The sequence below is a fragment of the Argopecten irradians genome, chromosome 5 (genome assembly GCF_041381155.1).
Source record: "Argopecten irradians isolate NY chromosome 5, Ai_NY, whole genome shotgun sequence".
Taxonomy (NCBI): domain Eukaryota; kingdom Metazoa; phylum Mollusca; class Bivalvia; order Pectinida; family Pectinidae; genus Argopecten; species Argopecten irradians.
The window spans coordinates 18,304,111-18,332,085 of NC_091138.1; the positions used below are offsets into that span (position 1 = coordinate 18,304,111).

The 27,975-nt window shown below is 34.5% G+C and overlaps 2 protein-coding genes across 2 annotated transcripts; both read left to right on the plus strand.

Annotated features, from left to right (window-relative positions):
* Positions 1-252: 252 nt before the first annotated feature.
* LOC138323087 (nose resistant to fluoxetine protein 6-like) lies at positions 253-27,816 on the plus strand. Its single transcript, XM_069267434.1, has 15 exons — positions 253-1,030; positions 7,801-7,949; positions 10,756-10,855; positions 11,662-11,758; positions 13,438-13,616; positions 15,130-15,297; positions 16,184-16,277; positions 22,781-22,873; positions 23,364-23,526; positions 24,412-24,491; positions 24,713-24,832; positions 25,368-25,494; positions 26,187-26,373; positions 26,961-27,103; positions 27,558-27,816. The coding sequence occupies exons 1-15, from the start codon at positions 391-393 to the stop codon at positions 27,675-27,677; spliced, it is 2,460 nt and encodes an 819-aa protein (XP_069123535.1). The 5' UTR covers positions 253-390; the 3' UTR covers positions 27,678-27,816.
* LOC138323093 (uncharacterized) lies at positions 16,284-22,734 on the plus strand. The gene is given in 4 exon segments (XM_069267441.1): positions 16,284-18,221; positions 18,705-18,854; positions 19,182-19,382; positions 19,896-22,734. Coding segments are annotated over 4 exon segments (2,127 nt in total). The 5' UTR covers positions 16,284-17,092; the 3' UTR covers positions 20,543-22,734.
* Positions 27,817-27,975: the final 159 nt, after the last annotated feature.

Here is a 27,975-nt window from a genome sequence, read left to right on the forward strand (position 1 = left end):
CCATGGCAAGTGAAACTGATCTTTTATAACTAGATTAGGAAAGACAAATCCAACAATTTAAATACTGAATAACGGTTTTGAAAATAAAACACAACACAAATATAACATACCGGGTATCCTCCTGAACAATGGATACTTACACACACACACCATATTGCATAGAACCTGATAAACCAAACCCTACATGGTCATTTCTCGGCCATCGTACACCATGTAAATGTCATTTGAAGCGTTATCACCTCTGAGTTAGTTCATATTTAAATATAGATATATGTAACCGTACTTGTTGTCTCATTGCCTGTTGGTGCAGACGGCTGTAACCGGAGTACATCAACAACCGTCGTTTATCCGATCATGGTAATTGTACCCGAAGAATAAAATATTGGGAAAATGACATTACATGTAAGAACCATATTCGCTTGTTTTCTAGTGTCAGTACTAAGTAGTGTCGTTAACGGCATAGGAACAAGTGATGGAAGTACAAGTAAATCTGGACGTGTAGTCAGCCAAAGTACTTTTCCTAGTACAGCACCAGTGATACCAACGAATACGGGAACAACATACCAGGCTGCTGCATCTTCAGCAAATAAAGGAACCACAAACCCGGCTGCCGCGTCTTCAGCGAATACAGGAACAACCTACCTCCCGACTCCGGGGATTTCCCAGGCAACTGTGAATAATGACACATCAAACCCCTCAGTTTTTGTCGAAAATATACAAAAATTTCTTGAAAATTTTCAGGTCTCCAACACGATTCAGAAACAAATAGGTAGCTTCATTAAGGCTAACAATGTGTCGTTCCCTATATCAATTATGACACCAGAAAATCTACAGAATGTACTTAAGTTTCTAGGCCCTGCTTCCAGCAACCTTCAAGGCCTTTCTCAGTTTGCCGGACAGCTCGTGAACATTCCCAATGAACTACGGAATTCCACTAATGATTTGGAACATGACATCTCTCCTCAATGTTACGATCATCTACAGTTCATTGTCTCGGAGCTAATGAAAAGGGAACAATGGGCGATCAAAAGTAAGTATTTCCACAAAACAATGTCAATCCACATAAATTTACCTATTAGTGATCGTTTACATGTTCCGTGTTCAACAGAGGAGAATCTTATGTAGAATGTTAATAATATTGTTTAAGGTTTACCTGTTTGCCTGTTGTCACTATAATGTATGCTACGCATACTTTGTTGTCTATGACGGCATGCTGCAAGAAGATAGCAACACAAAGGGCAATACAAGTAAATATACATAAAATAAAACAAGAATGTTTACAGTGCAAAAACGCTGGTAACGTGAAAAGGTAAGGGGTCACCTGCTCCAATAGGCCCTGCAGGTAGGGCGTTAGAATTGTACCTGCTGCCCCTATTGCATGATCGTAAAAGGCGACTAAATTTAGGATCTTATCTTTTCTCTTCTTCCTAACTGACTTTATCTTTCCTAATGCCTCCCTTGGCACCGCCTCACTTTTGGCCTTGAGTTGAGCGTTCGCCCATGTGAGGAAGGCTCTGGGTTCTGTCCCCTAGCCGAGACACACCAAAGTCTATAAAAGTGGTAGTTTCTGCTCCTGCTTAGCGTTCAGCATACAGGGAGTGGGACGACTGGTTTGCCCGTTGTCAGTATAATGTGACCGGGTGGGGTGTGTTGCTTGGTGTCTTCGGCGGCATGCTTCAGTGATATAGCACTATAAAAAGGGCAACAGTTCCACTATACAAGACACAACATGAATATACCGCAGTCTCCCAAAACACGCACCTCGCACAACATACACGCAACACACCCGCATACATGGGAGGCCGTCCTTACATGACCATAGCTGTTAATAGGACGTTAATAAATCAAACAAACAAACAAATCCAATGTATGCAGTGTGTAGCGTGTGTAAAGTGCGAGGTGCGTGTTTTGGGAGACTGGTATTTTCGTGCTGTGTCTTTTATAGTGGAACTATTGCCCTTTTATAGTGCTATATCACTGAACAATGCCGTCGAACACACCAAGCAGCACACCCCACCCGGTCACATTATACTGACAACGGGCGAACCAATCGTCGCACTCCCTGTATGCTGAGCGTAAAGCAGGAGCACAAACTACCACTTTTAAGACTTTGGTGTGTCTCGGCAAGGGGACAGAACTGGTTCGCCCATTGTCAGTATAATGTGACCGGGTGGTCACCCATCTTAATTTAACTTTGTATGTAGATTAACATTGGAAAGATATCGGACTTAATTTCGGAGTTATTGCCCTTTGTGATAATAAATATGGAACCTTAAATATGTGAACAAGATAGTGTGAGTTAGTATGCACCAATCTTAATGCAACTGTGTATGTAGACCTATTAGATCTATGTTCCTATTTCATGAACAAAAGACATCAGTTGGCTAGTAAATGACAACCAATTTGTATCAAATATCAGGTGACAGTTAAGGTCCATGGGCTTCTTGTTTATATATATACCCGTCACATTTACATGGTAAAAAATAGTACTTTTCGTAGTACTCCTTTATACTTGCCTATATTTCGCTATAAAAATTAGGAAAAGGGGGGTTAGGTGAGTCTCGAAATAATCTATACCCACATAGTTCTAAGAATGGCACTAGAATAAGTCGCACTGGGTGTAAAGTAAACGTCGCGTTTTGCTTTTGATACCATGCTCTTATCGGGTAAAGTCATCATATAACAATCACAGAACGAAGGAACGGTAATTGGAATATGGATTCAGCGGATTTTAGGTCACCTGAGACGAAGTGACCTATTCTAATCGCCTTTTGACCGTTGTCATCCGTTATGTGTTTGTAAACAATTTACATTTTCGACTTCTTCTCTAAAACAGCTGAAGCAATTTCAATGAAACTTTGTAGAAACCTTCTAAGGTATAAGGCCAATCAAAATTGTGAATTATATGACCCCAAGGGGGCTGTGGGAGGGACCAAAAGGGGTAAAATTGACTAAAATTTCAAAAATCTTCTTCTCCACTCACAGATTTGGTAGAATCAAAACCTCTTCATAGAAAGAAAGGTCTCGAGGCCCTCCACAAAATTTGTGAATTATATGACCCTGGGGTCTCATGTTTCCCCCTGGGGAGGTGGTCAAGTTTACTATAGTTTATATAGGAAACACACATTTATGAACTTTATTTGCTTATTTTTCATTGGAAATAAGTCAAACTGGGTTAGAATTATTAGCCAGAAGGGCGGGGCCAAAACTGGTCATATTGGGTTACTATTCAAATATCTTTCTTCTGATTTCTTTTTTCAAAAATATTATTTTATTCAGTAATACATGTAAATAACAATACATTTCCCATTCACATATCTAGGGCTCTCATTCAATTTCCATATTTGTTATATTTTAGATCAAATTTATCTCGCTCTTCTCTCTTACCTAATAACAGATGTATTAAGAATGTGCGCTTGCATACATTTCAATCATTCGTCTCATCCACTCAAAAAAATTATATGCAATGAAGTCAATTTAATTAACTTCCACAACAGTTTAAAAATATATCAAGAGAGACAACTCTTACATAAAATGGTCAGAAGGGAGACTTTCATTCCGTTTCATTCGGGAAAAAACCAAACACATTTACTCATAAGGAACACCATATTCACCTAACTTGCACCACTCTCTGCTCTTTTATGAGGATATTTTCAACATTCACACATAATAACAATACTTATTGTTACAGTAATACTGCATAGTAAATTGGATTGTTTGCGTAATTAAATAATAATAATGATGATCAATATAGAAGGACATATGAAATCATTATTTGAAGGATATTTTATAATAATAATGATAATAATTACAGGAGGACACAAAAATCATTCTTTGAAGGACATTATGGTAAAAATATATTCCAAATTAAAATGACATACTGAGTATAGAAAAGGTAAACCTTTCAAAAATTAAAAGTTATAGTCCTATTTTGAAAGAAAAAAATTGTGCAAAATTCACAGTATGTTATATTCTTCTGAATTCACAGATTCGTTAGAACCAAATACTCTTCATAGATTGAAAGGTCTTAAGGCCCTTTACAAAACGTGTGAATTTCATGGCCCTGGGATCTCAGATTTTCCTGACCGACCCCGTTGGGGCAGAGGGGCGGGGCCAAAATAGCTAAAAGGACCTCTTTCACGAACAATGGAATTTTGCCCATGAACCAATTTTATTGAAATTAAATGTAATATGTAGCAATATAAATACAAACCCTTGAAATACGTTAAAAAATTCAAAAGGTCCCAGGGGCCTGTGCTATGGCCAAATTAATGTTGCCCAGTAGAGGTGTATGATAGGGTTCCCTTTTTGATCCAAAATGGTATAAAAAATAATGTTTTATGTCATAAAACTGTATTATTTTCTGAAGAGTATAAATAATTACATATTATGATCACAAATATGTAGGCAATATGGGACAAATAAAATTTTGGGTGTTATTTTCGGCCATGTCAATTATTAACAATGGTGATTCACCCACTTCCAGTTTGAGTGCACCAAAAATATTTTCTAAAAAATTGGCTCATTACCTGAAGTGAATATTATGAAAATTTCAGAAAAATTGTGGACCGGTAAATTTGTTGTTTAAAGGTTATAATATAGCATGGTCTATTTTTAGTAACGTTACATAATGTTAAGAATATGCTTATTTTGGATCATTTATCACGAATCTAACGGTGTCAACATTAATGTATAATCCAATACTCATCTGTAACGCTTGATATGATTTCAAATTGATTTATTTAGTGATACTTTGTAGAAAAATTAAGTTTTACATAATCAAAATTACAAAACATTTGGGTGTTTTATGACACCAATGAGCTGTTTTGCATTTGAAGTAGCTTCACTAATATGTCCTGTTCTAATGATTTAATTTGTTATTATAAAGCATATTTACAGTGAAGAGAGTGATTAAAATGGGATTCTGTAACTGTGTGGTTTGAGAGGGAAGAGTTACCAGGTTACACGGGTCATGTTACAAACCTACAGTAGTTCAATTATTTGTAGGGCTAACACTTCTGATTAACATTTATGTTGATTCATGCTAAAAATGTAAATCTCATCACTTTAACATATCGTTTTAGATTTTAAGTTTATTTTTTTTCGGGAAACTCATTGATGTATCATTTCAGATTTAGATACATTAATGGCAAATACTTCTTTAATCATGCAAAAAAACTAACTGAATGTAGCAGTTTTAATAATGAAAATAGACATTACCTGTAAGTAGATCATCAAAACTTGATTTATCTTTATTGTCAATAATCATATTTGAATTCCATGTTAGTATTATTATATAATTAGAAAATTAAACAGCTTTACTGAGTAATAAGACACAAAAGAAAGGCTTCGATCACAGTACATGAACATGGTGTATATCACCGTGGTAAAGAGTGTGTGGCGATGAAACCGTTTTATTCAATACTATATAAACTGACCTTGAGTTTAGAATTATATGAGTTTTATAAGTAATTGTAAAGTAATCCGTATGGACAAAAACATCTCTAAAAATCTTAATTGGCGGATATGGTATTAATCGTACAGAGATAATGGAGAAACAGTCAAACAGGAAATGAGAGTGTCTGATCAAACTGGAAATCATTTAAACGCATGTATTGCATATACTTTATGTTACTTAGCTTTGTGTCACGTATAAATTTATTTATTTGGATCCCCCTGACATGTATAATTCATGTTGTGATAACCAAATTTCTTATAAAATCATTTTTTACCTGAAATGATAAACCTTATGCCATTTTGATTGATAGTATGATGTGTTTACGATACACAAAGCTAATTATGAAAAATAAAACTGTGGACCTCAAAAACTTTTGACTGTTTCATTAACCATAATAGATGCTGTTATTTTTTCAACTGAAAAAAATCTTAGTTAACTTTTATGGAATTCATGAAAATTCTATAGAAAATTAAAAAAAAAAACTCGAAATCAAACTTCAGTTGATTGATCACAAAATGTTCTGAACAATCTAAATATTAAACTGCTAAGAAATACTTATATGGTAAAATTAATACATTTTTGAACGAAAAAAAATCATATATCAATTTGTCTATGTTTTTTTAAACAAAAACTTGTAATGGTGTGATTTGGTGCCATTGCCAACACTTTGAAAGCACAATATTTTGAAGAAAAAAAACACAACAATATACTACATATATGCACTAATATACGGGATGTGTGAAAATTGGTAAAAACTTAATTCTCTTACTTAATAATCTACTCCCACCCATTTTTTTCTAGATTTTGTTATTATTTTACTTTACATGCCTTTCAGCTGTAAATAAAAATAACATTTCTGAGAATGCAGTTGCAATCATCATCTAGCTTGAAAAGTGAATGATAATGCCCTAAATATTCCGAAATACTTTGTTACTGTGATTCAATATTTTGATTATTCTACAATATATAGGTTATAAAATCATATATTAATTTAAATCTAATGTAACTAATGAGTATTAAATAAGATTAAGAAATTAGTTTCTTTGTTTTCTCAATTTTATGATTGAAAAGGGCCGTGGTGCAACCACGGTGTAATACTGCTAAAAAAGACCTTGCCTCATTAAGACCTTTAAACGACAAATTTACCGGTCCACAATTTTTCTGAAATTTTCACAATATTTACTTCAGGTAATGAGCCAACTTTTAAAAAAAAATATTTTTGGTGCACTCAAACACGAAGTTGGTGAATCACCATTGTTAATAATTGACATGGCCGAAAATAATACCCAAAGTTTCGATATTTTCGATCTTTAAAATTTAGCCAAAATTTTATTTGTCCCATTTTGCCTACATATTTGTGATCATAATATGTAATTATTTATACTCTTCAGAAAATAATACAGTTTAATGACATAAAACATTATTTTGATAACTTTTTGGATCAAAAAGGGAACCCTGTCATACACCTATACTGGACAACATTAATTTGGCCACAGCACAGGCCCCTGGGACCTTTTGAATTTTTAAACGTATTTCAAGGGTTTGCTTTAATGTTGCTACATGTAACATTTAGTTTTAATAAAATTGGTTCGTGGGCAAATTTCCATTGTTCGTGAAAGAGGTCCTTTCAAAAATCTTCTGAATTCACAGGTTTGATGGAACCAAATAATCTTCAAAGATTAAAAAGTGAATTTATAAAATCACTGACACTGACTGACTTCTAGTTTGGTTTTGTTGTTTAATGTTGGCAAAGCAATTTGGAATTTTAAGCATAAGGTTCGGTAACATAATACACTAACTGTCAAAATTATAAACAAAAAATGAAAATTCTAATACGAAGGTTCAACTTTAAAGTTTATTCAAATTAGTAAATACGTTTTACAGATTTGAACCAACTTTGCAATGTTCTTTCTGTATCAGTACTCAGGTTACCGTCAAGGCCTCTTGGGCATCTTGTTAATCATAACAATAGGTTTCCGTCAACAAAATATTTACGTACATTTTTTGTTGACGAAAACGTACTACATGTACTATAGCATCCTTATAACAACAGGTTTTTGATGCAAAATTTGTACGTACATATTTTGCTGACGAAAACGTGTTACTAGTAACACAATTTCGTCAGTGCGCTTTCGGCCATCATCTCATATATATTGCATGAACCTAATTAAATTCTGGAAACGACTGATACTATAAAGCACCTTTTGTATGTGGCGTTCCTACGAATTTCGCGTTCAAAGGATATTCCAGGACATTTAGCTTCTTGAAAAAAAGCATGTCCTTCCTGATGTATCTCCTGATTGTACGTCAATTAGTGAGATACCAAATATTTCCTGTTACAGTGATAGATGCCACAGGGAAACTGTCGTCTGGATTGATGGACGGGAACCTGTTCTGGTCAGGTTCATATGACGAGTGTCTGAGTGTGAATGCTGCCGAGAAGTTTGATGGACAATACTGTACAGCTACTATCTCCCTCGCATCCATTTTGGTAAGTGATAAATAACCGTTATAAAGCGCTGAATTTGTACTTGTACACAAAACATTTATTTCGCTGCGTATACTTTTTTGTTTGATTTATTAACGTCCTATTAACAGCTAAGGTCATGTAAGGACGGCCTCCCATGTATGCGGTGTGTTGCTTGTATGTTGTGCGAGGTGAGTGTACTGGGAGACTGCGGTATGTTCGTGTTGTGTCTTCTTGTACAGTGGAACTGTTGCCCTTTTTATAGTGCTATATCACTGAAGCATGCCGCCGAAGACACCAAGCAACACACCCCACCCGGTCACATTATACTGACAACGGGCGAACCAGTCGTCCCACTCCCTGTATGCTGAACGCTAAGCAGGAGCAGAAACTACCACTTTTATAGACTTTGGTGTGTCTCGGCCAGGGGACAGAACCCAGAGCCTTCCTCACAGGGGCGAACGCTCAACTCAAGGCCAAAAGTGAGGCGGTGCCAAGGGAGGCATTAGGAAAGATAAGTCAGTTAGGAAGAAGAGAAAAGATAAGATCCTAAATTTAGTCGCCTTTTACGATCATGCAATAGGGGCAGCAGGTACAATTCTAACGCCCTACCTATACGTCTTCAATAACTAATTAATACACATAAAGAATCTCGTGAACACTAGTTACTTCCTCTTTTCACCTGCAATGTTGACTTATCCTGTAACAAACACTGACATTTTCAGAAATACACCTACCACAGATGTATTTTGCAGTATTAAGAATTTTAGCACGATTCGACGGACTCACTCCGAGATGTAATCAATTAATCATATTACTTCTATTCGCGAGTATTGACTCGCATAACAAAATGCATTAAACGAAGACAGTAAAAATTTCACGCATTTTTCCATAGATTACAAAGAAATAATTAATAATCATACAAACAAGAGGCCCATGGGCCTTAACGGTCACCTGAGTTAGAATTTATAATGAAACAAATAACGAAACAAATTAAAGACATATAAACACCATATGCTGGGCCTTGAAGTTGGTCAGTGATTTATAAATTTGAATTTTAGACTATGAAGAGTATTTGCTTCCATCAAACCTGTGAACTTAGAGGTATTTTTTGAAATTTTAATCATTTTTACCCCTTTTTAGCCCCGCCCCTCTGCCCCCAGGAGGTCGGCCAGGACAAAAGTGGATATGATATTAAAATGCTATCTCAGGCTAATAATTCTAACCAAGTTTGACTCATTTCCTATGAAAATTGAGCAAAAAATGTTCATTAATGTGTTTTTCCTATATAAACTATAGTGAACTTGACCCCCTCCCCAAGGGGAAACAGGACATTCCAGGGTCATATAATTAACAATTTTTATAAACAAACTTTAAGACCTTTTCATCTATAAAGTGTATTTGATTATACCATTTCAAGAATTTTAAAAGAATATTTTTGAAGTTTTAGCCTATTTGACCTTTTTTGGCCCCGCCTCTCTGCCCCCAGGGGGTCGGCCTGGACCAATATGGATATGATATTAAAATGCTATCTCAGGCTAATAATTCTAACCAAGTTTGACTCGTTTCCAATGAAAATTGAGCAAAAAATGCTCATAAATGTGTTTTCCCTATATAAACTATTGTAAACTTGACCCCCTCCCCAGGGGGAAACGTGAGACATCAGGGTCATATAATTCACAATTTTTGTAAAGGACCTTAAGACCTTTCTATTTATGAAAAGTATTTGATTCTACCATTTCCAGAATTTCAGAAGAAGATTTTTGAAGTTTTAGCCTATTTGACCCTTTTTTTAGCCCCGCCCTTCTGCCACCAGGGGGTCGGCCAGGACCAATGTGGATATGATATTAAAATGCTATCTCAGGCGAATAATTCTAACCAAGTTTGACTCGTTTCCAATGAAAATTGAGCAAAACATGCTCATAAATGTGTTTTCCCTATATAAACTATAGTAAACTTGACCCCCTCCCCAGGGAGGAAAAGTGAGACCCCAGGGTCATATAATTCACAATTTTTGTAAAGGACCTTAAGACCTTTCTATTGATGAAAAGTATTTGATTCTACTATTTCCAGAATTTCAGAAGATTTTTGAAGTTTTAGCCTATTTGACCCATTTTGACCCCGCACCTAAGGCCCCTGGGGGTCAGTCATTGAAAATTTGTTAATAGGATTAAATGGCCTTCTCATACTGATAATTCTGACAACATTTGACTCATTTCCTATTACAAATGACCAAATAATGCGCAAAAATGTGTTTTCCCAATATAAAATACAGTAAAATTAACCCCCTCCCCAGGGGGAAACTAGAGACCCCAGGGTCATATAATTCACAATTTTTGTAAAGGACCTTAAGACCTTTCTATTTATGAAAAGTATTTGATTCTACATCTATGAGTAGAGAAGAAGATTTTTGAAATTTTACTCAATTTTACCCCTTTTGGCCTCTCCCACAGCCCCCTGGGGGTGGGGACCATATAATTCACAATTTTGATTGGCCTTATACCTTAGAAGGTTTGTGCAAAATTTCATTGAAATTGATTCAGCAGTTTTGGAGAAGAAGTCGAAAATGTAAATTGTTTACGGACATACGACGCACGACGACGGACAAAAGGCGATTAGAATAGGTCACTTGAGACTTCGTCTCAGGTGACCTAAAAAGTTACTGCAATAATGTTATTGTTATGAAATGTCATACTGTTTCTGTAATTACCCACTAAAAACCTTTAACCTCAGCATTTTAATCATGTAAGCAGGTGTATTGAGTATGTATATTATAATCGCCTCCTAAAAATTCATAACTTTGTTATTTTACAATTTTACAATCAAATAGGGGGACCTATTCCCGATGGCGGCGGCAGCGAACTTACATCTGGGCGTGTGTATGCCGGATAGCTGTACTGCTATGGAAATCAACACCGTTTTGAATACCAGTAAGTCCGTTTAGCTACAACTATGCAAGGCGTATGGCTTTAAAAAAATTTAAAAAAAAACTTTTCTCTCACCGATCAAAGTATTCTATGTGGCGTATGCACTTAATACGAATAATGCAGTCAATATCAGAATTTTTATGTTAAAATATATATTAAATGTTTCACCTTTCTTAATTTTGATAAGTCCACTTTGGTAGAACGTGTTTTTTAGCTCGCCTATTCGAAGAATAGGGGGAGCTAATGTTGTCACCCGGGCGTCAGCGTTGGCGTCCCATTTCACGTTAAAGTTTTTGAGCAAGTTTCTCTTTCGTCAATTGTTTAGGCTTAAGTCATCATAAATGTTTATGATTTTATTTTCCTAATGTGTATGGATGCTGAACGTGATAATACAACCAATTTGGGGCCCTTTAGGGTTTTTTTGAGTCTGTTAATTTGTCATATTTCCACGTTAAAGTTTTTGAGCAAGTTTCTATTTTGTCTATTGTTTAAGCTTAAGTCATCATAAATGTTTATGATTTTATTTTCCTAATGTGTATGGATGCTGAACGTGATAATACAACCAATTTGGGACCAAACTATTTCCATGTTTAAATAGTAAATACTTGAACATCAACTTCTTCTGGATAGGCGAGCTTTGCTGTTCTCCAACAGCTCTTGTTTCATTTCATTTCAACAAATTTTATTGACAAAGATGTTACAAGTCAAATGGATTAAATAACAGGCAAAGCCTATATAAATTCTCTCCAATCAATCAGCTCTTGTTACTGTTAGATATTGTCTGAGTTATATTTGGTATTATTTTTTAGCTCTGGGTTTATTGCCTCTGGGAGAGAATAGCCTCCAAACTTCCGCAACTGTATGTTCAGAACGTGCCGAGTACGACGATTTGGCTATAGGAGGATTGTAAGACTTATATTCATATATATATATATAAACAAAATAAGTCAAATGTCCATAAAAACCACCCAATGAACGGGTGGAATGTGGTCTTTTTTTAGTCAGGTGGTTTTTAAACATAGGGAAGATTGTGTTGAAATTGTACCATTTTGGCACCTTGCAAGGCGGGAGTGTCCTTAATTCGTAGTTGCCTTGATACAGAGCTGGTCGAATGGCAGATTTGACCGTATATGTGTAAGTCATCGTACAACAAACCAATCTTGTTAGTGAATACAACTTACAACAGTTATTATCAATAAGTATGCATAGTTACCAATATAGGTTCATAGAAAATCAAATACTATCCAACAAGTATACAATTAATTGTCGATAATGGAAAATCTGCCAAAGAAAACATTTTTGCCGACTTGAAATTTGTGAGTTAGCATGGTAACTACGTTGATTTGGGGTGCAATTGGGTGAGTTGGCCTATGCCTTTAATTAACGTAGTTTCATTAACTCTTTAGCGAAATTTTATTTTGTTATAACAAATTATTTCTTCTGGTCCATGGAGTTTGTTATAGCAATATATCACTGTATCACAGAAGCAAGCCATCGAAAACGCCAAGTCAACGGACGAATATTTGTCTCATACAATACATTGTGCTAATCACTGATATATTTGTCCTCAAACATTACAATGTACTAATCTCTGTGATATATTTGCCCCCCTATGGCAAAATGTACTAATCTTTGTAATATATTTGTTCACCTACAGTACAATGTATTAATCTTTGTGATATATTTGTCCCCCCTACAGTACAATGTGCTTATCTCTCTGACCTGATATTTGTCCCCATACAGTAAAACGTCCTATCTTTATGATCCCATGTTTGTCTCTATACAGTACAATGTGCTAATCTCTCTGACCTGATATTTGTCCCCCTACAGTACAATGTGCTAATCTCTGTGATCTGATATTTGTCCCCCTACAGTACAATTTACTAATCTCTGTGATCTAATATTTGTCCCCCCCCCTACAGCACAATGTGGTAATCTCTGTGATCCGATATTTGTCCCCGTACAGTACAATGTACTAATCTCTGATATGATATTTGTCCCCGTACAGTACAATTTATTAATCTCTGTGATCCGATATATGTCTCCCTACAGTACAATTTACAAATATCTGTGATCCGATATTTGTCCTCGTACATTACAATGTACTAATCTCTGTGATCTGATATTTGTCCCCGTACAGTACAATGTACTAATCTCTGTGATCTGATATATGTCTCCCTACAGTACAATTTACTAATCTCTGTGATCTGATATATGTCTCCCTACAGTACAATTTACTAATCTCTGTGATCTGATATTTGTCCCCCTACAGTACAATGTGCTAATCTCTGTGATCTGATATTTGTCCCCGTACAGTACAATGTACTAATCTTTTGTGATATATTTGTTCCCCTGCAGTACAATTTGTTTATCTCTCTGATCTGATATTTGTCCCCGTACAGTACAATGAACTAATCTCTCTGGTCTGATATTTGTACTAATCTCTCTGATCTTACATTTGTCCCCGTACAGTACAATGTACTAATCTCCATGATCTGATATTTTTACTAATCTCTGTAACCTGATATTTGTCCTCGTACAGTACGATGTACTAATCTCTGTTATTTGACATGTGTCTCCTATAGTACAGTATGTGGTGTGTTTGGTGTCCTGATGCTCCTATCGACTCTGTTCGATGTTTTGTACAATCACCACCAGAGGAAATCTACCAAGACAGTCCCGCATGAGAATGGAACTTCTCCGGAGAGTAAATACCAGGTTAATGGAGATGTGGCTGAGAAACCAAAAACACCAACACAACCAGGTAATAGATACATTTCTGACTGCATGATATGTAAACCAGATAACCGTAACACGTATGATAAATGATAACAACAATGGCACTTGTTATACGGTGACAACAGAAATGTTGTTTTACATTAACGTTTTCCTGAACATTAAGATATAGACATGTTTTATTTTTTCTGATGGGGTGCATTACAGTATCCACACGCCTCGCTGTCTTACTCCGTTAGCACCACTATTGAATGGCATTAAATAATGCTCATATTTCAATCAATCAAGCTGGTCTTCCATTATCCGTTTTTCCAAAAGGTGTTAAATTTAATTTGAATTTTACATGGCATACCTAAAATATTTTACAGATATTTCGTTAAAACTGAAAAAAAAGACATATCTTCACTTGTGGAGAGGCAACGAATAGTAGCCATTTTGTTATTATGACTTCGCGAAACAATTTTCTTACAAATTAACGCATTCAGCCACATCGCTAATATGACTTTTCATGGTAATTAGATTTATAGTTGAAACAAAACCCATTCTTTTCACAAAGAAAACAGGGAAGAAAAATACGAAGAATAACACGACGCTGGTTAAAATATTAAATTATATATCAAATAGAGAGAGATAAAGGGGCTGATCGCCTCGAAAATTTGACAATTTTTGTCCACACAGTTGGAATTACTTCTTTGTCTCAAATAGAAAAGGAAAAGATAATAAAGGAGAAAAAATTTTTTTTGAAAGTTTAGTGAATTTGGCTCTTTTTGTCCCTGGTTCGGTGTCGTGAGAGTTATACTGACCATTTTGTGTTCACCTGTGCATTTTGAAAATTAGGTCAATATCAGTTTTGGAGAAGAAGTTAAAAATGTACCAGCAAATCATAGGAGTAATATTTAAAATGAAAATAAAATCATTTGCCTTAAAGATGCTCCACCGCCGACAGAGCATAGATGGTACCCGTCATTTGAACAATAATTGATGTTTAATCATGTATATATATATGTCTAATCAACTCAAAAAATTATATAAAATAAATGATTTTGCTTTCGGTGCATGCGCAATCAGTATTGCATTCCAAATAGGATATAGTGCCACGGAAGTTTTTCGGGATGCAATTAATTATTTTTAATATTTTTATCTTGAAGTAAAATAAAAAGCTCAGACTTTTCAATGGTGGTAATGGTATAAAGTAAGTAACTTTTATACCTGAAGAAAAATACGAAATCGTCTGGTCTTGTTTTTGATAGAAAAAAATATCATTTGTCAGCGGTGGAGCATCTTTAAAACCATGATTCTTTTTAAAAATCATTGTCTTTACCTTTGTTGGGACAAGCTACATGTATTTGGGAATGTGCTAACTCTACTAACCATTACTAAGTAAGGAATGTTATCCTATATTATTCCAAAATCGAGTAACTATATATATTAAGCAGTCTGCGGGAAATTAACAAGAGGAATAGAACGAGATGTTCTGTAAGGAGAAATCGTTCTGTGGTCCGGACTCAAATAATCATCCATTTAATTATTTTATTTTTAAGGAATCCTGGCGAAACTTGCCATGACATTTTCTGTGTACACCAATGGTAAGAAGCTGATCAGCACAGAACAAGGAGGTGGAGCTCTCAGTGCCATCAACGGTATCCGATTCATCAGTATCACATGGGTAGTTCTAGGACATTCATTTTCTTCTGCTCTAAACACTATGCGTAAGTATTGGTTTTGAATAAGACAACAACTAAAATAGCAATTAACTGAAATTGGTTATAAAGTATTAAACTTTCAACAGTATCACATGTTCAAAAAAGGCTATATGTATCATTTAATTCATGTTCAAATAAAGACCGAGAGCAGTGCAGTGGAAAAAAGGACTTTTTTTTATATAACTATACTAATGAAAAAGTTAAAAATAGTAATACATTGACACCAGGATGACTGATTTTGTTTAAAATTTGAGAGATTTTGGTTTGAAGTGGCTGATCTAACATATCTATTGTACAAGCAGGTAGGGCGTTAGGATTGTACCTGCTGCCCCTATTGCATGATCGTAAAAGGCGACTAAATTTAGGATCTTATCTTTACTCTTCTTTCTATCGGACTTTATCTTTCCTAATGCCTCCCTTGGCACCGTCTCACATTTGGCCTCGAGTTGAGCGCTCAAGGAGTGGGACTACTGGTTCGCCCGTTGTCAGGATTATGCGACCGGGTGGGGTGTGTTGCTTGGTGTCCTCGGAGGCATGCTTCAGTGATATAGCACTATAAAAAGGGCAACAGTTCCACTGTAGAAGAATACACAACATGAATATACCACAGTCTCCCAAAACACGCACCTCGCACAACTTGCACGCAACACACCGCATACATGGGATACCGACCTTACATGGCCATAGCTGTTAATAGGACGTTAATTAATCAAACAAACAAGTACAAGTAACCTAGAATTTCCTGACCAGTATATTACACAATTATTCTACATTAGCTAATGACTGTTTATTTTTATCATATCACCTATTTACAGAGAATCCTACTTTTATAAGAGAACTTTTGAGCAATTCTACATATTGACTTTATTTTAATCATATCACCTCTTTACAGAGAATCCTACTTTTATAAGAGAATTCATAAGCAATTGGTCGTCAATGCCAATGGTCAATGCCCTCCTATCTGTGGACTCATTTTTTACTCTAAGGTAGGTCGTATATGTGACGGCGACTGCGAAAATGGGTACAGATGCGGCAAGCCTCATTCTGAGAAAAAGCCGTCTAAAATCACGAGACATTTTGCTGTATTTTTCTGTGACGTGATCGAAGACTTTTTATTATTTTTTTTCACACAATATATTGACTAGTCTAGCAACACATAAGCTTGGACACCATGAAATGTACAATATAATTAAAGTCAATTTATTACTTTGTTTATCAACAGTAATAAACAACTGTTTGATCTCGTAAATTCTTTTATTCTTCGATCGGCAGATCCAATTATCTTTGCTTCTTGCCGACAAACTTGATAACTGCTGTGAAGACATGATGTGTTAAATAAAATACGACACTGAATTAAATGTGTTACTTATTATATTGGCTCATGAGTTAATTGTTTTGTTTCAAAATAATAAATGTGCATTGTTAATATACTGGAATCCCAAAGATGACACAAGCTTACGCATATTTATAGAAGCACGGACCCGAACGCACCCGGTGTTTACGGGAGATCACTCTAGTTAGTTTCTTAGTGGCGTAATGACAACAACACGTACGTTTACATCTCTCTGAATTGTCATAGTGTGTAATCTGCAATGATGATTACTTGATCAATGAAAACCAAGCCCGGTAGGTGAGATACGATGTTATATTAATGAAGGAACGTTCAAACTGAGTAGTTAAAGTAGTATCACTTTATACTTCGCGATGTTGTGAAACGCGTATCATACGTAAGCTTATACGTATTCGACAGTTTGAATTAATGTACCATGGCACGAAATCATGTTAGACTTGAATCATTAAAATGAGTCAACTATCTACTGCAACGAACAATAGTTGTTGTAGCATTCCAGCAGAAATTATTTTGAATCAGGATAAACCATTTATAGATGAAATAGAGACTGTTGATCAACTTTATTATTCAAGACTGTACACATCATCCGAGGGTAGCGCCGATGCTTTCAGAGAACTTTCGTCAGATTCCAGTGAAGACGAGTGTAATTACGAGTCCGATAAGTCATCAGATGATAATGATGTTGTATTTGTTTCAACAGATCCCACTGAATGTGACACTATTGAATATATAGCACAGGCAAAATTTCGTAATGACACATGTGGCTGTAAAGTGTATGGTGGAGAAGCATGTAGTGTAAAAATAGACTTAGAATCGGCATTTTAATTTAGAGAACATTGTCACCAATTAACACATGATGAACTAGATATTACTGTTAAGGCTGAGCTATTTGCTCATCATAAATCTGGCAGTCATACCCAATCTAAGAAACACAAGATAAAGGAACGAGAGCGACCATATCAGGAGTTTTATTTCAATGGAATCCGTGTTTGTAGAACTACATTTTGTTTTATTCATGGCATCAGCAAGAACAAATTACAGGCAATTAGTAAGTCACTAGATACTGTTGGTTTGATGCCACGAAAACATGGAAATTCTGGAAAAGCTCCGCATAATGCTCTCTCTGTACAAGACAGACAGAATATCAAGACATTCTTGTCAAAATTTGCTAGAGACAATGCATTGCCTATTCCGGGAAGATTACCAAATTACAGGTCTGAAAAAGTGCTTCTTCTTCCCTCGGATACAACTGCCATGGACATTTTTGAAAAGTTTGATTCACTGGCCGGCAAAATGAATTATAGACGAGTGAGTCTACGCACCTTCCAAAGAGTATGGCATGATCTATGCCCATATATCACAGTCATGAAACCATGTACAGACTTGTGTAACTCTTGCCAAATTTTTTCATTGAAATTATCTGCTACTGGTTCAATAAATGATGATGAAAAGAAACAAGTCTTGGAGGAATACTGTACTCATATAAGTCAGGCAAAACAACAGAGAGATGTATACAGAAAGCAGTGCACAGAGAGTAAAGAAAAGTTCAAGTTATTGTCAGAAGCAGAGAAGACAACAGGTAATTAATAATAATGAAATACAAATTAATATTTACATTTTTTGCTGAGCAATAGATTCTTCAGATAGACATCTTTAAATAAAGCATATCAGAATTATTCAAAGTTTATATAGATTATTATTTTAAACAGGTTCCAAGTCTGCTATTACAGCTTTTCAGCCTAGCTTTCAGTAGACTAGAATGTTAAGATAAAGACCACTCGTGTATACATACCGGGGTATATAATATTACATGAAATGCCTTTCAATTTTTTTTACATAAAAAACCTTTAAATTTTTATTCATGAATTGGGAAAAAATCTGAATGTTCATAATGAAATCTTATTTGATTTCAATTAAACTTAACTACATGTACAATGTATTTGATTTTTAAGAACAAATGTATTTATCAAATTAATTATATATAAAAAAAAAACAAATATACTTGATGTAGTAATGCTCATGTTATGTAGAAATGTATACGGTTGTCTTTATTTCTTTGTAGGCAATTCACTCTGTACAGTTGATGGTGCTTTCCACTATTCCTGGGATTTCGCACAAGTTCATTTTCCCCATCATGCTCAACAAGTTGGTCCAATCTTCTTTAAGACACCAAGGAAATGCAGTGTCTTTGGAATCTGCTCGGAAGGTTCAGGTAATTAACCCCCGAGTTTTACTTTAATAAGCTTAAGATAATCATAAAACCAATTAATTAATTGATCTTTAAAATACATCAGTTTTATGATTTGCAAATTAAATCAAATCAAACATAATCAATTATTGGTAATCTAAATTACATGTATATCATTTACCTTAAACACCTTTTTATTGAAAATTTCCTTTAATGATATGAGATTTCAATTAAAAATTGAGTGACAGTGATGATTCCAGTGGTACACATTTGTTGATATTGCCAATGAAACTGGTAGGAATTAACTACAGTACTCCTTTACTTGATCAATACATTGTAATTATTCAACAGGACAGCTAGTTTTCTATTTGGTGGATGAGGCTGAAAGTTCAGGAGTAGGAAAGGGAGCTAACTCAGTTATCAGCATGGTCCATCACTATTTTCATCATCATGGACATGGAGAAGAGATCGCCAACATCCATTTTGACAACTGCAGTGGACAGAATAAAAACAACATTGTGTTGTGGTATGCCCTTTGGAGGGTGATAGTTGGTAAGTCCCCTTCATAGGTTTGTTAGGCTTCATCCACAATTTTGTATGTATATATGCTGATCTTAAAATTTTCATTTCTCCATATATAGAATTATGACATTTTCCTGTTTTAATAAACCAAATTGTGCAATACAATGATGGAATTTCATATTTCAGACATTTGAGATTTAAAAGTCAATACCACATCATGACCTGATTAATTTGTAGCATTAGAACTACATGAATACCTTGAGATTGGGTGGGGAGGTTTAATATATGTATAGATTAGTCACTGACTTTCAGTTTTTACTATTTTAGTCATCAATCAGTCTACAATTTAAATAGTTTGTTTCTCAAAAGATCAAATTAAAATATTCAAATTTGGAACTTATTATAGATTTGCAACAATTAATTATAAATATTTTTTTTATATTGATATTGTATAGCAGTAGTACCTATAATTTCCTTCTAATGGTAATTTTTAAAGTTTTTTGTAGAACAATGAACTCATTTTTTGTTTTATTGTATAAACAGGTCTTCATGTTGGTATCCAGTACTCGATGATGATTGCTGGCCATACAAAGTTTGATCCTGACTGGCATTTTGGTGTGTGGAAATTGCGCTGGAGATCTAGTAATGCTGAAAGTTTAGAGGAGGTTGCTCGCACAGTTACAACTTCATCACGGAGTGGACACAATATTCCACAGTTGGTTCAAGATGAGGAAAAACCAGTCATCTTTAGGGACTGGAAGTGTTACCTGAAACAATACTTCAAGCCATTGAAAAACCTGACAAAATACCACCATTTTCTTGTGGAATCTACAAAGCCAGGTGAAGTGTTGTGTAAGGAAGTCGGTGACTCACTTCCAGTGTCAGTCAATCTACTTAAGAGAAAGGAAATCCTTCCATCTGCAGAAGATGAACCAGAGGAAATTGTGTCAAAAGGACTAGATCCTTCTAGACAATGGTACTTATATGACAATATTAGGGAATTTTGTAAAAGTGAAAGTTCAAAAAACATTACCTGTCCAAAACCCACTGTACCAAAGTCAGAAATGGATCTGACAGAAAGCAACCAAGTACCAAATGTTCCATGCTACTGTTACTTTTACGATGAAAATGACTGCTATATTACATTGTTCACATTTGTAAGGCGTGTCTTGTCTTCAAAAGATCTGTAGTGATGGAAATAAGTTTATTTTATGTAGGAATTTGTGAGCGGATATTCCTTTTGACAACAGAACTTTTTGTCTTTAGATGTATATGTATATATACACATAACCTTTGATTCTACCACCTAGTGTTGGACTGATTATTGTTTTTAATTGATGATCGATCGATTATGATTTTCCTAAAGACTATCGATTATGAAATTCAATAATCAATTATTAAAATGGGAGATAACTTGTGCTTATTTTATATTGTTCTGAACCTTTATTATTTGTATATTGGTGTAAAACAAATTTTCTCAAAATGTCTTAGACATGTTAGATAAACAATAATTTGAATTAAAAAAAACACTTCGTTGAACCGTTGCCACAAGATATCTTTCTAAAATTCTTCAGAGAAAATAAAAGGTTGAATACATAAATATAAAAAAAGTTTTCTATAAATGTAATCCAAATTCAAAATTGATAATTAGTAGGTTGTCCTAAACCGATCATTGAATGTGATTTTACAACCGATTATTAACACTAAGTAGCCTTCACTGTTTGTTTTTATTGACTGTCTCCCAATTTTTATCTATTCCTAGTGGATATACTAGTACTATTAAACTTAGACTGATTTTAAAGTTGGAAATTAAAAGTAATTGAGGATCAATATTACTAATATATTAGACACAAAATTAGTACTGATGTAGGGAAGTGAAGTAAGGCTGTGTGCATATGAATTTTACATGTATATATATAAATCGGTGTGATTTAAACGGCCCCCTCCCACTTCCTTTTCCATTTTTACCTGACTTTTCCAGCCTATTTCTACCAATTCTCAGTAATTATTCCAATATTTTACTGAATGTTATTATTTTGCTAGCTTCATGATCTATCAAACATTTAAGAAGTGTGATCATTTCAATATTTATGGCTTTGGAGTTAATATTTAGATTTTGAATTCTTTCAAAAATTTTGACATTAGATTATCTCCCTTTGATGTATATACATTTGTACGTGTAACGACGTTTTAAAATGATATGGACAATTTATTTTTCGTAATTAAGAAGGGATAACATAAAATATTTGTTTGGTTTTGAAATATATGTTGTATTTCAAAAGTATTGACATGTCAATATATCCCTTTTGTTATGTGTTGCAAATATTATACTTTTATGACGTTATTTGACTTTTGTGTTTTCTGTGTTCAGTGAAGTGATACAGGTAAACAAACAAATTTTTCTCCATAACCGTACCACATAGAGACCTAATTTTTTGGATTTACATAATTTATAATGTAAGCTTGCAAAAAATGTATAAAACTCAATTTGTCAATTTTCCTCATCTGACCCCATTTTCGCCGTCGCCGTCACATATAACTTATGTAATGGGACTTGTTGTCAGTGTATTTCACCGGGTCGCGAATATATGTCCAAATCAAATACAATTAGATTACTCATAAACCGTAAAGATCTGTAAGAAGGGTATTATGTATTAAGTTAATTGTATGTACAAGCGATTAAAAAATCAGTCTGGAAATGATGTTTGTGGTATGTTATATGTAAAAATAACACAATGACACAGTCTAATTTGTCCTTTTTGGCCCTTAAACGAAATTGTCAAGTTTTCAAAACTGTTATTTATTGATTCAATTGAAAAATTGTCAAGTTTTCAAAACTGTTATTTATTGATTCAATTGAAAAATTGTCAAGTTTTCAAAACTGTTATTTATTGATTCAATTGAAATTGAGAATGACGAATAAATCTTTGATATGTTAGGTATGGTTGTTGTTTACCATTGAAGTTGCTATGGTAACCAACCTAAATATACATACAGTATGAAATGTGGAAATTGTCGATTTGTAAAGAACATGGAGCGTATCTTCATATTGATTTTGCATGTTATTGATTCTTAGATTACAATTACAATATTTTCTTACGCAATGCATATTTCGGATAGTTATCATGGAAAATAAGGCAGCAAAATCAGAAAACAGTCATAATAATTGAATTAGAGATAAACTTAATATATAAAATACAACAATTTATTTTCTTAATACTTCAAAATAGCGATAGATGTGTGGGCCATGAAGAGCCCAAACTATACATAGTCCTTTGTTGTATACGTTACTGAGAACATAGTCTGACGACGATATTTCTATCCGCGACTTAAGCTCAAATTTTCAAAAAAGTACCATAGAATATTTAACAAATTTAATTTCTGTTACGTACGTCATTTTCAATTGTCAGTTTTTCACTTGGTTACAGTGGACTACTGGTATCTTACCTGTTTATGAAGGAGATGAAGAGGGAGAAGGGACGAATCAACTGGTTCATGTTCTACTTCCACCGTTTTTGGAGGTCAGTAACTTTTGATATATCATGTATTGTGGACATATGGATGATATTAGGAGTGAGACATTTTGATAACATGCACATAAAATTCCAGCTTCTAGTACCAAACTGATAGGAATTTCTTTTGAGAATAGTAAGTATATATTGTATATTGAGTTTTTCCACCTGTCCTATGTAATAATTAATTTTTTTGTATTCAATTGTAACAAACAGTCCTAATAAAAGATTAGAACAATCACTCTAACACATTATCAGAACAAAAAAGTATTATCTATCGGCAAAGGAAGACATAAAACAAAAATTCATAGTCAAATTATTTGATCTCACCAAATGGCAAAATAGCTGCATAGAGGTCTGTGATAGCAATCGAAATCATTTGGAACAATTAAGTTTTATCATATTGCTAATAAAGCCCCATCTGTCGTATCTACAGTTAAATCTTGATTGGCTTTGTGATATGATTTGTATTGACCTTTGGTCTTTCTATATTTAAAAGGCTTACGCCGGCGTATATGTTGGTGCTATTTTTGGACATGTCCCTATTCCGGTACCTGGGCGATGGACCTTTCTGGGCTAAAGAAGGAATAGAACCATTTTGTAAAGATACTTGGTGGACGAACCTTCTCTATATCAACAATTTATATAGAAATAAAGAAATGGTAAATACATAAAACGAGGAATACCACAACATACGTAGGTGGTTATTTTCGCGGGTCAAAATTTTCGGCATTTGAACTAAAACGATGAAATAATTTCTCGCAATTAGGCTTTAAGGGTCTAGATGATTCAACCATTTCTCACTATTCCGCGTACCAAATAAGGGGTATCACTTTGGGCCGTTTAACGGCAACTCAGTGATAAGCAAAATATTTTGCATGAAGATACCTTAGGGTCAGCTGCATATTGTTTGCTAGTCAGAATATCCTATTTTTTCTGCGCTCATGGTCATTTCAGAGGTCAAATGATAGATTCTTAATTCACATTTTCATTGTGTAAGTCCTAATTAATTAAATGTTAGAATAGAAATAATATTATTCTGCAGTTTTTGCATGTAAATATTGGGTTTGTTACGTTCAGTTCAGAAAATTTATTAGAATTTTTAAAACGTAGGTCACAGTGGTGGCTAAGTTAAGTATCTGTTCTATTTTAGCAATAAAAGCTTTCATATATTTTGCTAAAAGAAAACAAAAACAAAAGGTGATTGACAAACCATATTTAGCACAATGTACAAAACTAAACCGACCCGATCCTTTTTACACTATACCTCTGCCTGAGACCCTCAAACCACCTGTCGTGGTTTGGCGCCAATGTAGAAGAACAGGGAAAATTAAGCATTTCTGTCGTGTGCCCCGAAAGGAATCAATGTAGAAAACTACGGCTGTACCGATTGAGCCAATTAAGCATGCTGCGTCAGCTGAGTGACAGAGGCTGTGTTTAAAACTGCACACAAACCCGCTCCTTTACAATTGAAGTCTGCTCTTTACTAGATTGATGACAGTCATAATTATATAGATACTGAAAAACGAAATATGTCTTTTTTTCAGTGTTTTGGTTGGGCCTGGTATCTGGCCAACGACATGCAGTTCTACGTGGTGAGCCCACTCCTTCTGGTGCCGTTATACTTGTAAGTGACCTGTGGTTAATAATGGTGTGTAGGAATCATATACAATTATAAATATAACAAGATCGTTCTCATTTCATTCATTAGTGTTTCTTTAAACTTATTCATTTTTATTACTTTTTTAAGTCAAATCATATCATATCATATACCTTATGTGTCAAAGCTATATTTATCATACCTGTTTCACAGAATGTCAGTTCTGGTTCTCTATATTATCATTTCAGCTCCAAGAAGATAGGACTTTTTGTCAACAGTTTAGCCTTGTTGGGGATCACTATAGCAACTGCCGTAGTATCGAGCCGTTACGAGCTGGATGTGGCTTCGTTCTCGGCTGATAATTTAATGTAAGTTGTAATATCAGTAATATACTTCACGTAACTGCTACTGTGTGGATGCTGTTTGGAAAGAAAAATTTTACCAGCTTGTCATTTTCACAAGGATATTTGTATATATAATTGATTATGTTCACAAGGATCATTTTGATAATACTTGATTGATAAGAGAAATAAAACACCCACAAAATCACTCGTATCAATATTTCGAGAATTTACCTCCATCATCCTAGAGTTACCAACATATAGAGGTTGGAAATGAATAATTTGAATTTATAGGTAAATTATTAATTCCATTGCCATACCTATAAAGTAGGATTACCGATGTCTGTAATCAACATAAAGTGATGATCAAGGTTGTTGTTTATTACCTACCGTATACTAACATACATTAGCATAACATTAATTAGCGCTTTCCCGTATAATATGGTGCGTTAAAATAAGATAAGCATTCATATAATAAGCAATAATAAAATGTAATATTACAAAATAAAGTACATTTTCAGAATCCGAATACTTACAATGATTTTCTTTTTTAATTATCTAGGGCAGATATGACCCATTACTTTTACGACTACTACGTAGTTCCTTGGTGTCGTATGGGACCGTACATCGTCGGTATAGTAACCGGGTACATCATCTACCGGACTAACGGACAGTACAAAATACCGAAGGTAAAATTTTGTTTGTTTGTTTGATTAATTAACGTCCTATTAACAGCTATGGTCATGTAAGGACGGCCTCCCATGTATGCAGTGCTTGTGTGTATGTTGTGCGAGGTGCGTGTTTTGGGAGACTGCGGTATATTCGTGTTGTCTTCTTGTATAGTGGAACTGTTGCCCTTTTTATAGTGCTATATCACTGAAGCATGCCGCCGAAGACACCAAGCAACACACCCCACCCGGTCACATTATACTGACAACGGGCGAACCACTCGTCCCACTCCCGTTATGCTGAGCGCTAAGCAGGAGCAGACACTACCACTTTTATAGACTTTAGTGTGTCTCGGCCAGGGGACATAACCCAGAGCCTTCCTCACAGGGGCGAGCGCTCAACTAAAGGCCAAAATCCTCAATTCAGAAATTTGTTGTGTTTCCCGGTTTCGATAATATTTCAAACTGTAACTAATTAAAAAACTGGAAACATTTGAGATTGGCCTTGACATTCCTCATAAAACGGAAGTGCCTAAATGTTGCAGTAGTCTAGAATACATATACTAACACTACGTAATAAAGTTTGTATTAATTACACAAGGAAAAATGACAATAAAAATAGTGTAAATTTTCACTGCATTATGGGCTTCAAATTCAAATATTTTCATGATTCTGATATTTTACTACTATATTGCAATTTATGACTCCATCAGGGAATCAACTTATTGATATGGATAGCTTTTGCCGTGACAGCCTGTCTGGTGGTGTATGGTATCAATGGCCCCGTCCATGGTCATACCTGGAGTAATGGTGTTAACGCCCTGTATAACGCCGTACACCGCTCTGTGTGGGGAATGTGTGTCTGCTGGGTTATCTTCGCCTGTGTCACCGGTAATGGAGGTAAGTTTTCTGACAAAGTTGTTTTATTTGTATTTTAACCATATGACACGATGGAAAATCATTTTTTACAAACCAATATGAACATAGTACGTCCTTGAAATTATGTTTTTCATAATTGCATTATGATAACGCTAATTAATAGAAATTCGGTATTCACCACAGTGTAATAGTTGAATATTACGCAAACGCCACATGCAAATACAAATCAGGATTTTTTCAATCACAATGTATAATGTTACATATAGAACAATCATCTAACGACAAATATGAAAACTGTGATTAAAATTGATGAATTATGTTTTTTTTTCTGTAGAAATATTTACTTTTGTAAAAGTGAAATACTCATGTGCCTTATTTTAGACCGTGTGCATTTGACGAATTCCTGACTGAACAATGGGAGAAACGTTTTTATAATGTGAAAAATCTTACGTTCGTTTTTCTTAATATGAAATTGAGTCCTATACAAAATACAAAAAATCGTTTAATTTTTTCATGGCATGAATAATGAATTGGCACTTATCTTTGTATTCAATGTCGCTATAAAGTCGTTTGGCCATGTGATTAAAGAATTACACCTGTTTTTCAAGGCATCATAAACGACTTTCTCTCGTGGAAGCTGTTCGTCCCTCTTGGTAGACTCAGCTACTGTATTTATCTGACACATCTACTCGTCATTTCGTATTACATACAGACCCTACGACAACCACTTTACGCAACAACTTTACAATTCGTAAGTAGTTTTAAACAGTATATCGAGATCAACTTCAATTCCTTATTCGTTTCGAAGTTAAGAACAAATGCAAATACAACTATTGTAAATATTTGCTTGTATTTCATTGTCGGGTATATCCATGTTCATTCTGGATACTGTCACAGCTTATTACATCTAGAATGTCTAAAATTGCAACATTTTATATATTGTATAATTACGTTTTACATTTCTATGTAACATTAATACACTTATTATAGTGCAATAAAGATATCACTGAACTATGTGATTTTATGAAAATTATGACTTACCGTTTATACTAGTCTTCTACAACACGCATTCAGCACACTTTATAGGGGGATAGGGCTATCATTTAATGACATTCACTGTAGATATGACGCAACAGGTAATACAAATCTTTCACACAATATATTTCTCTTGATAGTAACAACTTTTTTTGTGTTTTATTTTCCAGACTTTCATATTCCTTGGATCATTGATGTTATCTATCCCTGTGTCCATCGTAGCCTCTTTGGCATTTGAAGCTCCAATGATGGCTCTTGAAAAAATCATCTTCAGGCGAAGCAAAAAATAAAATTTCTAAATGAATGTCTTGTATGACATTGTAGGATGATGGATGGACATGGATGTTTGGGATTACAAAGTAAATCTTTCTACAGATTTTTTTTTTCTATTCCATTGTGCTCTAGAATAAAATTTAATTTCCTAATATGTTCACCTTTTCCTTTATATTTCACGAAAATATTTGTTTAAGGTCATTTGACTTTTATCACAACGTATACAGTAGAAAACAAACTAAAAAACGTCTTTGGTGAAATACAAAAAAATCTTAAGCTGTCAGTTAAGACATTGTATAGTACGAAGTAGAAAAT